At 41.4% G+C, this 14625-nt stretch overlaps 1 protein-coding gene across 5 annotated transcripts in view; it reads left to right on the top strand.

Moving 5' to 3' along the window:
• Positions 1-14625, top strand: part of LMNTD1 (lamin tail domain containing 1) — a 217716-nt gene that overhangs the window by 164477 nt on the left and 38614 nt on the right. For 4 of the 5 annotated variants that reach the window (XM_021274794.4, XM_072042025.1, XM_072042024.1 and 1 more), the window contains 4 exons: positions 3881-4091; positions 9889-10075; positions 12798-12917; positions 14136-14353. In XM_021274794.4, coding sequence (XP_021130469.1) covers positions 3881-4091; positions 9889-10075; positions 12798-12917; positions 14136-14353 — 736 coding nt within the window. The remainder of the gene's footprint in view (positions 1-3880; positions 4092-9888; positions 10076-12797; positions 12918-14135; positions 14354-14625) is intronic. The other variant, XM_072042043.1, reaches the window with a different exon arrangement.

Consider the following 14625-nt stretch of genomic DNA (forward strand, 5'->3'; position numbering starts at 1 on the left):
TTTAAAAAGAACCTTATGTTTTCACCTTATATTGCAGTAGGCTTAGCTTTCTTCTGCAGAAAAATCTGTAACTGTGCTCCAAGCAGTTTGTTGATGCCTAGAAGTTTGTGGAAAGATGTGTGTACATGTTCTTGGAGCAGTGATTGGCCCAGAATAAGCTACTGAACAGTGAGCATCCAGCTCTAATCTGTTAAAGGGGTTGTGATTGTTTCCAAATCACAACCAGGGCTGAGAGCAGCCCTGATGCCAGCAGAGGTTCTGTGCCCTCTGCCTTCCCCTCCATGTCATTTTCCCCACAACACTGACGTGTGGGACAGAGGGGAGCTAAGTGACACAGGCTGTCTTGCAGCAAGGTGCTGTTGATGGGGCAAAGGCCCTGACTTTGCATCTGGCCGCAGACTCTTTTTGGCTCTCATAGAAAGTCATGGCAAGACAGACAAGAAACTGTGCAGCTGGGTGGGAATATGTGTGAGTGCTGCTCTGTGCAAGGGACATTCATGAGAGAAGGGGGAAAAACCTCTGTTACATATGTCTGTGGTAAAGCAGAGCATATTTATCCCCAGAGATTTTAAAATGCTCTCTAGTTACTTTGACACAGACCAGAACAATGATGCCAGTCATAGTAGGGGAGTTGGTCAACATCCTGCAAAAAGGGGGATGTAACACAGCTCGTTAAACACAGTTTTGACTAGCATTTCTAGTCAGTGGGCAATTCTGATATTTTGGCATTTGTTTTAGTGATAAACATAGAAACAAACATTTTGAGGAAAACCAAAAGGATTTTTGATTATTGTGATACCTGGTTACTGGTATGTGTGTGTATGCACACATTTTTCTAACAACATTAATAACTTTGGAATATATGCTACCAATTTCTCCCTCCCAGGTTGGCATGGGAATCCTGCTCAAGGATGAGGTCTTGTAGGTTTTCTTAAAATTGACAGTCAGGCATGAGACTGAAGAAAAGGTTGAGATGTCCTCTCCTTCCCATTTATTAGCCATCAGAGAACCCACATGATGCCAGGGCAGGGGGATGGGGAAGGCGAATGAAGAGAAAAAGTCATTAGAAACCAGGCTTCATTAATTCAGCTGCTCAGGGAACAGCATGTTCGGAAAGGTCGAGATGTTTCATTTGACCTAAACAAAATGCTTGGACATTCTTCAGTTGAAATGTTTCATTCCTGCCTATTGAACCAAATCAAAACACTTAGCTTTGGTGAAACACTGTAATGAAGAGCTTGGGAGGGAGCAGCTGCAGCTCATTCTGACTGCACTTGTCAGCTCTGTGGTTGGGAGAAGGTGGCATTCCTTTTCAAAAGGTGCAATGTTGATTGTCTCCGAAGTATTGATGAATTATGATGGATTTCACCCCAAATATTAGCATACAGTGACAGATCCCAGTTTGAGTCCTGCCTGCTGTCTGAAAGGAGTGTATGTCTCCTGCCATAAGCAGCTGTATGGGGGGGGAGAAGAGGAGAAAAAAAAAAAAAAGATGCGAAAATGTTTTATTAGCCTGGTCTTCTAGGGAATAGAGGCTAGTGTGACCTCCATCCATGTGTGCCTGCGTGTGAGCATTTGTCTGTCCTCCCAGCTATATCTTAACTTACTGATCTACTTCAAACAAGCATCCCCTCGGTCCCCCTCGCTGAAGCTCTTATACAGACAATATAGGGTACGTATGTGGAAAGTGGTGGCTTCTGCTGTTCCTCCCTTTGCAGCATGAGCTAGCCACCAGGTTCAGATCCTTCCTTCCTATTCTCGTGTATCAGTGAGCAGTGATGCATGTTAGGCAGTGGGGTTTGCTGACAGACCCCTTCTCCCTCCACACTGTTGCCAGGAAGTTAATTCAACCCCCTAAGTGGAAAACTGGGGTTAAAATCCTTACCCTGATTTGGATAGAATGTGTTTGAATTAAGAGTCTCCTCTCTCTTAGGAGACCTTTCTAACCACTCCATTGCAAATTCTGGGACATGGATGTCCCCTGCTCAGCAATGCAGGCATGACACAGCACAATGGCACAAAAAAAAAAAAAAAAAAAAAAAAAGGAGGAAGGGAGGAAGAGGTCAGGACTTCACTAGTCTGCAGGGCAGAGCTGGTGGTGCCCCAGGGTGAGCTACTTTGGGCAGCTCGAAGACTGATGGAGCTGGGGTTTCCTGAAGTTCAAGGTGCCACAGGAGAGCAAACTTTGCCCAAGAGAGGCTCTCCTGGAACCTTCCACTACAGCATGTTTTTCACTGCTGAGTGCTGATTGCTACCACAGTTTAGACAGAAGTCTCCAAAAGAGCATAAGCCACTTAGTCAACTGATCCTACTGAATTTCAAAGGTTTCAGCCCTGCCCCCAGCTCCCCAAAAGCCCCCTTTTAAGGGTGCCACATCCTAGCAACAGCAAAAGCAACTGTCAGTCTGATCTCAGGAACAGACTGGCTTGTTGACACATCAGTGAAAAGCAGCTTCAACACAGTCTGCTCCCCTTGTGGCTGCCAGTTCAGCTACCACTCTGAATGTTTGATTTAGCAAAGACTGCAGCCCAAAATAACAAAGCCCAGCATTTCTAGTTCCCAGCTTCAAGAGCTCATTGCCCTGTGTGCTATTTCCCTGCCACTACATGCCCCAATGCTATACTTTAATGTTTCCTAGTTCGGTTCATCCTCAACCAAAGTCACACTCTGTTAAACTGTATGCGAGCTGTAGCTTTCTCTTTAGACTGCTAATGCTGTAGCATTTCACCTCCTTATTACTCCAGTGCTGTTATGCTTGGCTGCCACTAACTGCTCATTTGCCACAGGTAGGTCAACCAGCACCACTGTCCCAGGGCTGGAGCTGTGCTCCCCTGAGTGTCCCAAAGGAAGGGATTACAAATGGCACTGGAAGAGTGTCCGATGCTGTGCCACTGCCACACCATGGTGAAATGCAGAGGGAGAAGGGACTACAGCATTTCGAACACCTTGTTTTTTTGTAACATAGAGAAAAACTCATATGGAAAAAGTAATGATGTCTGTGTAGTTAGAGACAACACTCACAGTGAGCTGGTGAAGCTGATCTGCATTGTGGGGATGCTGTTTTACCCAGACACTTGGCCCCACAATCTTGGTTTGTGCCCCAGTCATTTCAGAGCTAAGATGAGCTCAGGGACTGCTCTTCCCCCGACAATCAATGCTATCACTGTCCCACCATATTTTGTTAGCTAGGTTGCCTGATGGACTCTGATACAGTAAGATAAAACCTTGAAAGAAATCTCAAATGCAAAGTCAGAGAAACAGGCACTGAAAAACATTTAGTTTGTTGGGGAGACACTGGTGTGGGATGTGAGAGGAATTCTCTTGGTAAAGGTTTGCTGTGCATACTCCCTCTCTGGTTCTCCCTGCCTTTGCCAGGGTGGGGAGTCCCTCATAGTCCCTCTTGGACACTTATATTTGAAAAGAGGAACATAAAGGGGATTAAGGGATGTTATCACTTTCATTTTGTAATTTGAAGGGAGCCTCTAAATATTCATTATCCGCTCACAGCTGATGCTTTGCCATCCTGCAGCACTGAAATTGAAGGATGACAATTATATCGCTGATGGCAAAATTAATTGTGTTTTTTGTTGTTGTTGTTGTTTTTGTTACTCAAGGTAATTCCAATGAGGTAATAAATCTACATGTCAGTAACAAAATACTCAGTTTACCAGCTGTGCTCTATTTTATAGCCATAGGTTTAAGGATTTGAAAAGAGTGTTTGCTAAGCACCACTTTGCAATTAGAGGCAAAGGGGAAATAAAATGTGCCATACTTGTTACCAAAAAAAAAAAAAAAAAAAAAGAAAAGAATTCAGTCTCATAATTTGTCTTTTTGTTAATATTGCATAACACTGTATCTTTGTCTTTTGCTTGCTCATCAGCTCAGCTCAGAGATGGTACTGAAATACCAGACTGGGAGCCTGCTCCACCAAGAAACCTTAGCCTTCCATTGACAGTGTCACGACAGCACCAGAATTATTTCAGCCCTTTGCTTATTGACTCAGGGAAGATTGCCCAGAGCCTCAGATGCATAAAGACTTATGGAAGGACCTGTTCTGCTTATGAGGACTACTACCAGAACTCTGCATCCAGGTACAGGCACAGTTGAGGCCTTTCCTTTGGTTTATTTCTGTAGGTAAGAGATGGTGTTTTGTGCAGTATCTCATTTAGAATGACTGTGAAACTCAAGCAAACCCTCGACAAGAGGCTGAGTACCCTTTAACAAGAGTTATTATCCAGAAGGGTACTGGCAAACCTCAGAGGCTTTGAACTGTAAGGATCATGCTTACTGCTTTAGGCACAACTGCCCCCAAATTGGACTTAATCCTCGGAAAAGGATTAATCACACATCGTTAACTATATCCCTTTCAATGTTTGCTAATTTATTCTGCCTAGGGTTGCAAAGACACTTTGTGAATGCAGCCCAGAAAAGGAGCAGAAATACTGTATCTCATAGGTGGTTTGGCCTTGTCTTCAACTGATCCCACCCAGTTTTGAATCCAAGAGTAGAACCAATATTGCAGGGGTTTTTAGAGGGTCTGCGTGGAGTTCTATGAGGCAGTGACAGGCAGCCAGAGAAATGAACTGGGCTGTACATAGTTTACATCAACCTAGAAAAACCACTAAAAATAAAGTATTGTCTCCAGAGAAGATAGTTACCCCAAAAAGGCATTTGCCATCTCTAACTTGGCTTCACATATACTACGGGTTGGGAAAGACCTATAAAACAGATTCTCAGCTGGTTTCAGTTATCTTAGATCCGTCTCCCTGAGAGAAGTGGCAATAACTAACAACTCCAGTTTTAAGGCTAATTCCTATTTAGACACTGTCTCCTGCAGAATGTTTCCTGCCACATTGTTCAGTGGATAGGCCTGCACTTGCTTATTGCTAAGATTGCTTTCACAATAGTCAACACATATTTCTCCTTTTCTAATGTTATTTCATAGGTGATAGTTCAGCCACATAAAGCCTTTGCCTTTTTGGTATTTTCCACCCATATGCCATACCCATTCTTATCACATGACCCCATGATTATCTGTTGCATACAAGCATTTTAGCTCTTTTCTGAAGTTACCCCCAGTATCCCTCACCATTATACTGTTCTATGATTCCTTCTTAATTAACATTTTTTTGGTCATGAGAAGTTCTAAAATGAACCAAATGCATATTATTTCAGTCTTATTCCAGCCTAAATCTAAACATTCTAGCACAGTAATGCTCAAAAACGAGTCAAAGCATCATTGGTGAGTTTGCAAATATGGTGCCTCAGGCCAAGACACGAGGGGTGGATGAACTCTGTGTTGCCTGTCTTAGAAGTGGGATAACTCTGTCTACCTGCATTTACTCCTGACACGAGATAGAAGCAGTTAGGAGGAATTTTCTTGTAGTCAATGAAGCTGCACTGGTGCATGTGAACATAAGGACCAGTATTTCTACTTTGCCTCCTCCACAGCTGCACAAAACGAATCTTCCATTTTGTGCTTCCTACTCTGCATGGACAGTGCCATCAAATTGTAATAGCGTTTTTTCTTCTGTCAGATTACAAATGCGTCATTGGCTTCCTCGTAGCTTTCTTCAGCATTATTGCTCTCTATACGTCTCTGTCTTGGTGAATGTTATTTCCTCTCTGCTGAATTAGTTCACCATTTTCCAAGAGCTGCATCTCACTTATTTCCTAACCATATTTCTAAGCCCTCCAGGGCTCTTTGTATTATTTCTTTTGTCCTCATTTGTGTTCCCCTACCCTCTCCTCTCAACTTAATGTTATCTACATATTTTATTAACCAGCTGTTTTATTCCCCCTTCCACATCACAAGTGGAGATGCTCCATGAAATGAGAACTACCTGTCATCCCTATAGGGAACATATGAGACACAACCCGCTTGTCTATTATTATTCCTTGTTTGCAGTCTTTCAGATGGTTCCTGTGACAGTATTTATATCTAAACCAGTGGGAGATAATATTTGAGAGACACTTTATCGAATGCTTTCCTGAGTCCCAGCTCTTTGATGCCTGCTGCTCTCCCTGCTCTCACCCATTTTGAAATTCTCTGGACGTTGTATTCATTTTCCTCATTGACTTAGTCTTTGTAAACCTACTCCATGCATGTTTCCATAAAGAGATCTGTGTAATTCTTAAGACATAGGGAGAGCCATGAAAAGATACCTTTGAAAGACAGAAAGAAAGCCACAGTTGTGATCAGAGCTCTAAAGCTGTTTCCAAATACCAAGTTATACCATACTATTTGACTGTGCTTGTGGAGAATAACTCTAAATAGATATTAAGAGATAAAAGAGATTGCTTTCCTGTTTATGCATTTCCTTGTATTGCATGAACTGTTTTCCAGTGGGGACTGAATCACATCTTGTCTCATACAAAAAGCAAGAGAAGTCATTAGCTCTGCTAATTGTTTAGGGTAAAAAAGCAATGACAGTTCACTTTGTGTGTGGTTAAACTTGTTAAATGCACAAATTAAACAATTCTTTTAATTCTCATTTGATTCGTTATTCCTCCATGCCAGCACACTAGCACTTTTTAAACTCTGCTCACTTTGTATTTAGAGTATACCTTTTCCTGGAAAACACATTCAATAAATACAATTACATGGTAGCATGCAATACACAGTCTTTTAATTTGGTATTGCATTATGCAACATCTTTTCTGTTAGCATGAACACAGTGTGAATACATAATTTAGTAATACTTCTATAAAGAGTTGATGAATAGTATGTCTAGATCTGATTTGTTATGAAGTCACAGTATGAGCATACACAAACTCAGTGGAAATATGTGGTTTGGGCCAACAAGGATATTTTGGTGTTAGTGTTTACGATCAAGTTTAATTTATATTCATTTGCTTTTCAGATTATTTGAAAATGCTGAAAGCACCTTGAAGATTATATGTTTAATTAGATTGTTAACTAATATCTTACTGAGAAATGTAAGGTTGCTGAGAAACCAGGATTTTCAGCTGCATCAGGATTTGCTGCATCAAATTTGCTGCTATCAGCAGTGTGCAGGGAGACTGACAGTATTCTCACACAGGTCTTGGCACTGATTCTTGGAGACAGCCACTGTGTGTTGTTCAGTGTTGCCCTAACCTCTCCCTGACCTTCGTACCTGAGCAGTGTTAAAGCCAGTATATTTTGGTGTTGACCGTTTTGCAGAAAATAATAGAGGTGGATGCTGATACTTGAAATTTTGTGCATGGCTATTGAAAATGATCAATCTGTTGCACTAAGTGAATGTGCTATATACTGAGGATGTGCTCAGTGAACACCTGTACAGCATTCTGGATCTCAGCTGAGCCCTGGCATTCCAGGCCTACAGCTAGTATGTATGCAACATTTCCCAGCCTGCAGCAAAGAAAGATCTGAGCCTTCTTACAGGACTTTTCCAGTCATATCCTTCTAGTATAAAATCTATTGGCATACAAACAAACGTATTTGCACTTCTGGAGATAAGCTTTTCCCAACATACTAATTAGATCAATCTGTAACTTTCTTGAAGACTTCGGAACTTAGAAAGACTTTAATTCTTGGCATATTTCAAGGCTTAAAATGTCCTGTTGCTGCCTCTACCACATAAGAGAGGACCAGTGCAACTGGCATCCTAATGGCAGGTCACAGGTGTATGGCTGATGCACACTGTGCTACCAAGAGCACTGACATTTTTTCTTCCCTTTCGCAATGTGCAGCATTGTGTATATTATAGAAAATTTTGGATTCTGTTCCAACAGACCACATTACCACACTGCAGAGGTAAGTACAGCATCAATGCACGCTGACATCTCCTCCATGCACTTTAGCATTTTAGCTCCAGTCCCCAAGGAGTTGGTCCAGTATTTTGAAAGGTAAACTAGCTTGCTAAAAAAAAAGCTTTAAAGTCTTCAGTGAACATCTCCTTAGAGATGTAATTCCTTCAGTAAAACTAACAAAAGTCTGTTACCATCCAGGGAATAGCTGGCTGTACAAGTCCTTAGAGAAATCCTTAACATCTCAGTTTCCTCACTGTCTCTCTCCTTCTTGTTACATATAGGGCTTTTGCATGGGACTAAGAGCCACAGGTACACACAGAGAGAGTGCAAAAATGAAATTCTAAAGGTGCCTTCCTATCCTGTGCCCATCATAGACATTGTCCTGAGGCACTGTTGGAGTTCTAGGACTATAATGATGTAGGGATCAACTGTGGATTTAAGTCATAGCATTTTACATCTGCTTTGTGCATGTGTAAATGATGACTTACAACCAGATCATGAAGGATCAGTCTCTGCACCAGCAGTTAGCAATGTTATTGAGTACAGCTGGCCATCTCTTCAGCCGCACTGACACGATGGCTTGCAGAGACTGCCAAAAAGTCTCTGAATAAAATAATGTCTCCCAAAACCTTTTATGCTGGGTTATTTCAGTGATCCAGTTTAGAGTGTGGTTCCAGGAGGAGGGAGAAAGGAGAAGTGTGCCAAACTGGTGGCCAGATGAAAACAAGCAGCCATAAAAGTGAGGGGGGATCAGGTGCGGTCTGAATGTGAGCAGTTCCTCTGCCTGGTTTTGCTTCCAAAACCCCTCTGAGGCTCTGTGTCTCTGGGAAGCTGTCTTCAAGCCTTTCCTTGCTGACATGAAGCACTAATAGTCCAGGACTGAGTGGGAAGAGGAGCACTCTGGAGTTCCCCAAGTTTGCAGGGAGAGAAGAGGCAGCAAAGTGTTTTGCTCTCTGTGTGTGTCCTCTCTAGCCATAGACGGGGCAGGTACCCATCAGACTCCACTCTCAAATCTATCAATGCCAGCAGCAACCTGGAGGCAGCCTGGCTGTCATGAGCAAGTGTGACTCAATGCTGCAGTGCACAGCTGAATTATTTGGGGTGGGTGGGCAGAATTTGTCACACTGTCAGTGAGGATTTTGCTATGTTAAGCAAGCACATAAGCTGTCTGGGGTGTTGGGTCAACCTTTACTCTACACACAGACATCTGTGACTTAAACTTACTGGAAGAAGACAAATACGGCAAGGGAAAAAGCATTACACACATAGAAGACAGAGAAAAGACACTGCACCAATGCTAAGTAATCAAATTAATTGCAGTGGATGCTGCATGAAAAGCTGAACAATTCTTAGACTTCATTCACAACCTGTCTAATGAGACCTATGATGAGTATTACAGACTGGGACTGAGTGTTTAAATGTACTTTCTTGACATGTGCACTACTAAAAGGAACAGTCAAGTAATAAATATGTTTTCCAGTGCTTAAGGGAGATTGAGTGTTCCCCTGCTCATGCAAGAAGTCCCCAGTCTTACTGGAGATGCAAAACAGATCCCGCAGTTCTGAAACAACGGGTGGACGGAATCTCAGTCTTGTAGCACAGAGCCTCCCTGAGTTTACAATAACAAGTTAATAATGGAGGTCTGTCTTTCTCCAGGAAGGTAAAAACAATGAGAGGCAGGAGGAGTAAGGTATACTGATGAACAGGAGGAATTTTCTAAACTTACAAAGGGCTACACAACTCCCTGTAATCGTAATAGTCTAAGTACACAAGACAGCCTTAGAGCTTGTAGTCTACATAGATTTAGACCAAAAAAAAAAAATAATAATAAAAGAAGCAAATGGTACACTGATAACTTTTTTGCCCCCCAGAGAATCTTTTAGTTTGTGTTGGTAACAGATGCTACCTAAGAGTGAAAGATAAATAGAATATGCTGCTAATTTCAGTGCCTTTTTTTTTTTTAATCAGTTGAAAAGCATGACATAAAAGATAAGATAGCAGTACTGTAAGTATTCTGCCTGTGGTATGTTTACTTACCATTAATTACTGACATCTAGCCTAGTTGTTGGAAACATGTATTTTTTCAACTAAGCAATGGCTTTTACACTTTCAAATCTATTTCTTTTCTTTCAGTGCTATTGGAAATGTGAAAATTTCTGAAGTTGATCCAGATGGTCATTTTATAAAGATCCTGAACTCTTCCCCTGAAAAAGAGGAAAACATTGGGAATTATGTCTTAAAGCAGGACATCCAAGGTCAACCAGTGGCTGAGTTTTGCTTTCCCCCTGAGACCAGGATGGAAGCCAACTCCACTGTAACAGTGAGTGGGGGGAACCTGCGTGTCATTCTTCAGTCTCTGCCTTGCAGACTAGGGTTCTCTCTTAGTCTAGCAGTACAGAATCAAACTTTTAATCAAATCAATCAAATACAAAATTTGTATTTTCAGAAGGGCTAACACTCATAAATAATGATGAATTCAGAAGGAACAGTTAGTGTCCACCACCAATACAAGCCTGGCATTTTCATCATGTATCCATCATTTTATATCGCCAAGCAATGGAAAGCTATCCTGAAAAGTTCTTGTTTGATAAGTTCCTGTTTCCGGGAACATAGTAATGTTTCTATTACTATGGTTTTGTGCATACTCTGAGATGTTGCTGTAGTAGGATTTCAACTGAGAATTTTTAAAGAAGTGATATTACTTTTTAGTCTGTGCCCACCATCTGAGGACAGCTGTTTTCCAGCAGAGAAAACCATAAAGCATTTGTTCCTGACTATGCCTTGTGTGACTTCAGGCAAAACAATGAAACTCTGTGCCTTAGTTTGCCACTCTATAAAATGATGTTCTTTCCTTTGATGTCATGCCAGAGCTATATGTTAAAAATTCAGTGCATGGGCTGCTGCTTTTCAAAATAGACTTCTCCTCCGAGAGTTAGATGTAGCTTTTTGTCAGCCTGAATAAGAGATAGAGAGGTAGGTAGGACCTAAGATGCCAAGAGTCAAATAGTTGGGGTTGTTCAACCAGGAGGAGAGAAGGCTCTGTTGAGACTGTTTTGCAGCCTTTCAATACTTAAAGGGGATTATCTATAAGACAGATGGGGAGAGGCTTTTTACTAGGGTCTTTAGTGATAGGGGTTATTGTTTTAAACTAAAAGAGGGTAGATTTAGATTAGATACAAGGAAGAAATATTTCACAATGAGTGTGGTGGGGCACTGGAGCAGGCTGCCCAGAGAAGCTGTGGATGCCCCATCCCTGGAGGTGTACAAGGCCAGGCTGGATGGGGCTTTGGGCAAACTGGTCTGTTGGGAGCTGTCCCTGCCCATGGCAGGGGGGCTGGAACCAGATGGTCTTTAAAAGGAAGCTAATGGTGTGACTTTCCTTTGATGTCAAGCCAGAACGATGTGTTAAAAAAATCAGTAAATATTCAGATGATTCTACAGTTCTATAATTCTGTGATCCATGGTAATGAAAAAGGGTCAGACATGAATAAAACCAAAGGTGGTTTTGGAACTGACCAAAACTCAGTTGTAGCTGTAGCTAAGGAGTATCTGCCAGTATCTGCAGCCAGCCTCCTGTAACCTCAGGGATGAAAATACCAAGTACTGTACCCACACTCAGAGCAGACACAGTCTTTCTAGAACTGACTGCCTGTCTGGCTGCAAGACACTTTGAAGAGCTCTCCAGAAATTTCAGCTAACTGGCTTTGAAGCACCAACCATCAAAAAAGAAGTGGTCCTTTCTGAAATGCTGTGATCAGTACTAAGGTCATTTACATGGTTACTGTTCCCTTCATCACTAAATGGCTTTTGGGTGGACAACTGCCTGAGGTAGAAGGTTCACCACAGTTGCTGTTTCAGCAAATGGAAGCAGAAGTTTTCTGCTGGTTTTTTAATTTCAAAGGGTTCTATTCAAGTTGCCAACTCTTGCATCTAAAATTCATTTACAATAGCATCTGTGTCAGAGAGCCAGCTATGCAGGACTTCCAGGCCCCAGCTCTCTGTGAGAGCAACAGATGAACCAAGGCAAAATGTTCAAATTAGACGCCAGAGTAGATGGTTGAAGTATAGCCCAAAGCCTCTTTTACCACCAGTGCTTATTTTCTTTTTTTGACATGAAAATCAAGACCTCGCAGAATACAATGAGAAGTCCATGTTCACCACCAAGTTCAGGACAGCCCTGCATGAGCCCTCCTATAAGAAAGCTGGAAATGCAAGCTGGCAGGAGCTCAGAAGAGCCACAGTCACTGCTGTCTTCTGGTGTATGTCTGAAAAAGCCACAAATATACTTTGGCAAAGTGCTGTATGATGAGCACTTTTGGAAGAGATTTTTTTTTTTTTTTCCCAAGGTATTTTTCCTTTAGAATTGAACGAGAATTGTTTTGGCTCCCAGGAAGAGATTGGAGCCATTTTCTCACAGATGGCAAATGACAAATCCTTTAGGAATAACACTTGCAAAAGCATGTTGTGGTTGTCTTATATAAGAGAAGTATTTTCGTAACAGGTCCTTTTGCTGCTGTGCTTGTGATAAAGGTCACAGATAATTGTGTTCAATTTATAAAGCACAGCATTATTAAACCTTTTGTATGAGGATAAAAGTACAAAAAACTTCTAGTCCCCAGCTGAGGCTGCTTCTCCCTGAACAGAGGGAAACCAGAATCAAGCAGAGACTGGAATTTTAAAGCTGATATCACAGATCTCTTCAAATGCCCCTGGTAATTTAGCAAATAAAAGAAACTGCCTATTTTTAATCTTACCCTCAGCAAGCCAGACCAAAAAGTCCTGGATTTACTATCACACCTTGAAAACTGCCTTTGCTAATCTCTGTTAATCCACAGGAGAGGTACTTTAAAATAATCGCTATAACTAAGCTGCAAGTCTTGCAATACAGTTCTTTCAGCTTTGATTTCACAGATCAAATGGTGACCAGCATTACAGAAATCAAAAAGGAAAAGGAAAACCTGATGTTTTTACTGAGTCCCAGCATTATATAAATATCCAGGAGCCATTTTGACTTTAAAGTGCTGACTGCTTGATCTTTGCAGGTTTGGGCAGCAGATGCTAAAGTGCTTCACAGACCTCCCTCAGATTTTCTTTGGAATGGCCTGGAGACATCTGGGACAAGCCTCAACTGTACTACCATTCTCTGTGACCCCAATGGTCAAGTGAGTGCCCCGAGCAAAGCCACCATGTTCCCATATCCAGACAACTCTCTTGCTGGACTTCCTTCCAGAAGTTTAGGGTGATTTTGTTTAACTCCTGGTAGAATCAAGTCCAAGCAATCCAAGTATAGAAAAGCTGTGATTTCTGTTAACTTCTCTTCAGTATGGATGATAATAGGATCTGAAGGACTGAAGAAAGCAGTAGATTGATGACACACTTGTTGAATGAAGGGCTAAAATCCTTACAACAGTTAAAGGCAAGGCTACAAATATGCAATTTGCCAGCCTATCCTCTGCCACTGTACTTCAGCCATGAAAGATCCAGTTGTGCCGATGGCTATTCATCCAATGGCTGCCCATGCCATTGGCTTGTCAACTAGGTTGAATTTTTTTAGCCAAACTTCTATTTACTTGGGAATGAGAAAGAGCCCAAGACCATTTTTTTACCTGATAGCTATCCAGTAGCAACTATGATTTTGGTCATTTTTATCTATACAAACTTGAAGAGGTGACCAGAAGGAAAAGACCTGTGGTTTTCATAAACAGTGTAAGTTGTACGGCTTCCCCAAGGCAGCATAAATTACATCTTACAAACTAGGAAGTGTATGTTGACTTCTAGTATCACCATTTCATATTTACTTCTCTTTAAGCTCAGTTTGTCCATACTTGCTATTACATTGTCCATACAGCCAGGAAATCAGAGGCTGAAAGGGATACATGATCACCTCTGCCAGGATTGTTCCTAGCTGGGGTTTGTTGAAGTAATTCTGGAAGACCTTCCGTAATAGACAATCTGTTTTAGTGCCTTGCTCTCCATATGGTTAGAAAACCTTTCTTAGAGCCCAAACCGAACATCTTCTGTCTTGGTTTTAGTCCATTCCTGTCCTATCCACTGTGGCCATGGAGAAGAGATTTCTTATCAGCCTTTGACAAACTTGCCAAGGTGTCATGTCTTCTGTCTTCTTCTTTGTCTGATTCACTTAATTGGAGCAGTGGAATTTCAAGCCTCTTACATGATGGTTCTACCCTAGATATATTTAAAGACTAGAAATTGATTTCAAAGACCAAAGAAAAAAATCTGGAATTTGATGCTTGCCATTACTATTTATAGACATTTTAGAAATATATTGGAGTGCCTATCCCTTCCTGGTTTATCTACAATAAACACTTAACTTGATGAAGAAATGAAGAATACAAATAAGAAGTGATATGTTTTTTCAGGCTGTGTCTTGGTACTCTCCTCTCTACTGGAACGGAAAACAAGGATGGCTGGCGAAAGAGGAAAGTGAAGACTTTGAGAACATTGTTGTACCAACTTTCTCAACAGCAAAGCAAAAAGAAGAATGGGAAGAGAAACAGGAATTTACAGTAACTGATAGAAAGTGGAAGAAGGCTGACTTAGAACAAACAAGAAAAAAAGGACAAAGCTTCATTAAAAGGTGTCTGACATTCATTGAGTGTACTTTGTAACTACAGTATTGTGCCAGACTAGTGTTGTAAGTGGATGCTTTTAAGTGAGCATCTTGGTAAGCAATTTTTAAAAGGTTTGGAATTTTGAAAATAAGAATTAACCTTAATCTCCAAACAGGTATCCAGCCAGCCCCAAATTCCTGATAGGAGTCAGTCAAGACTAAGTGAAAAGTAAAATTCAAGTAAAATTCTGCTTAAATTTTTAACAATGTAGTTGAGCATCCGAGTCTCAGTCACGCAC

Source organism: Anas platyrhynchos, chromosome 1 (genome assembly GCF_047663525.1).
Source record: "Anas platyrhynchos isolate ZD024472 breed Pekin duck chromosome 1, IASCAAS_PekinDuck_T2T, whole genome shotgun sequence".
Classification (NCBI taxonomy): Eukaryota; Metazoa; Chordata; class Aves; order Anseriformes; family Anatidae; genus Anas; species Anas platyrhynchos.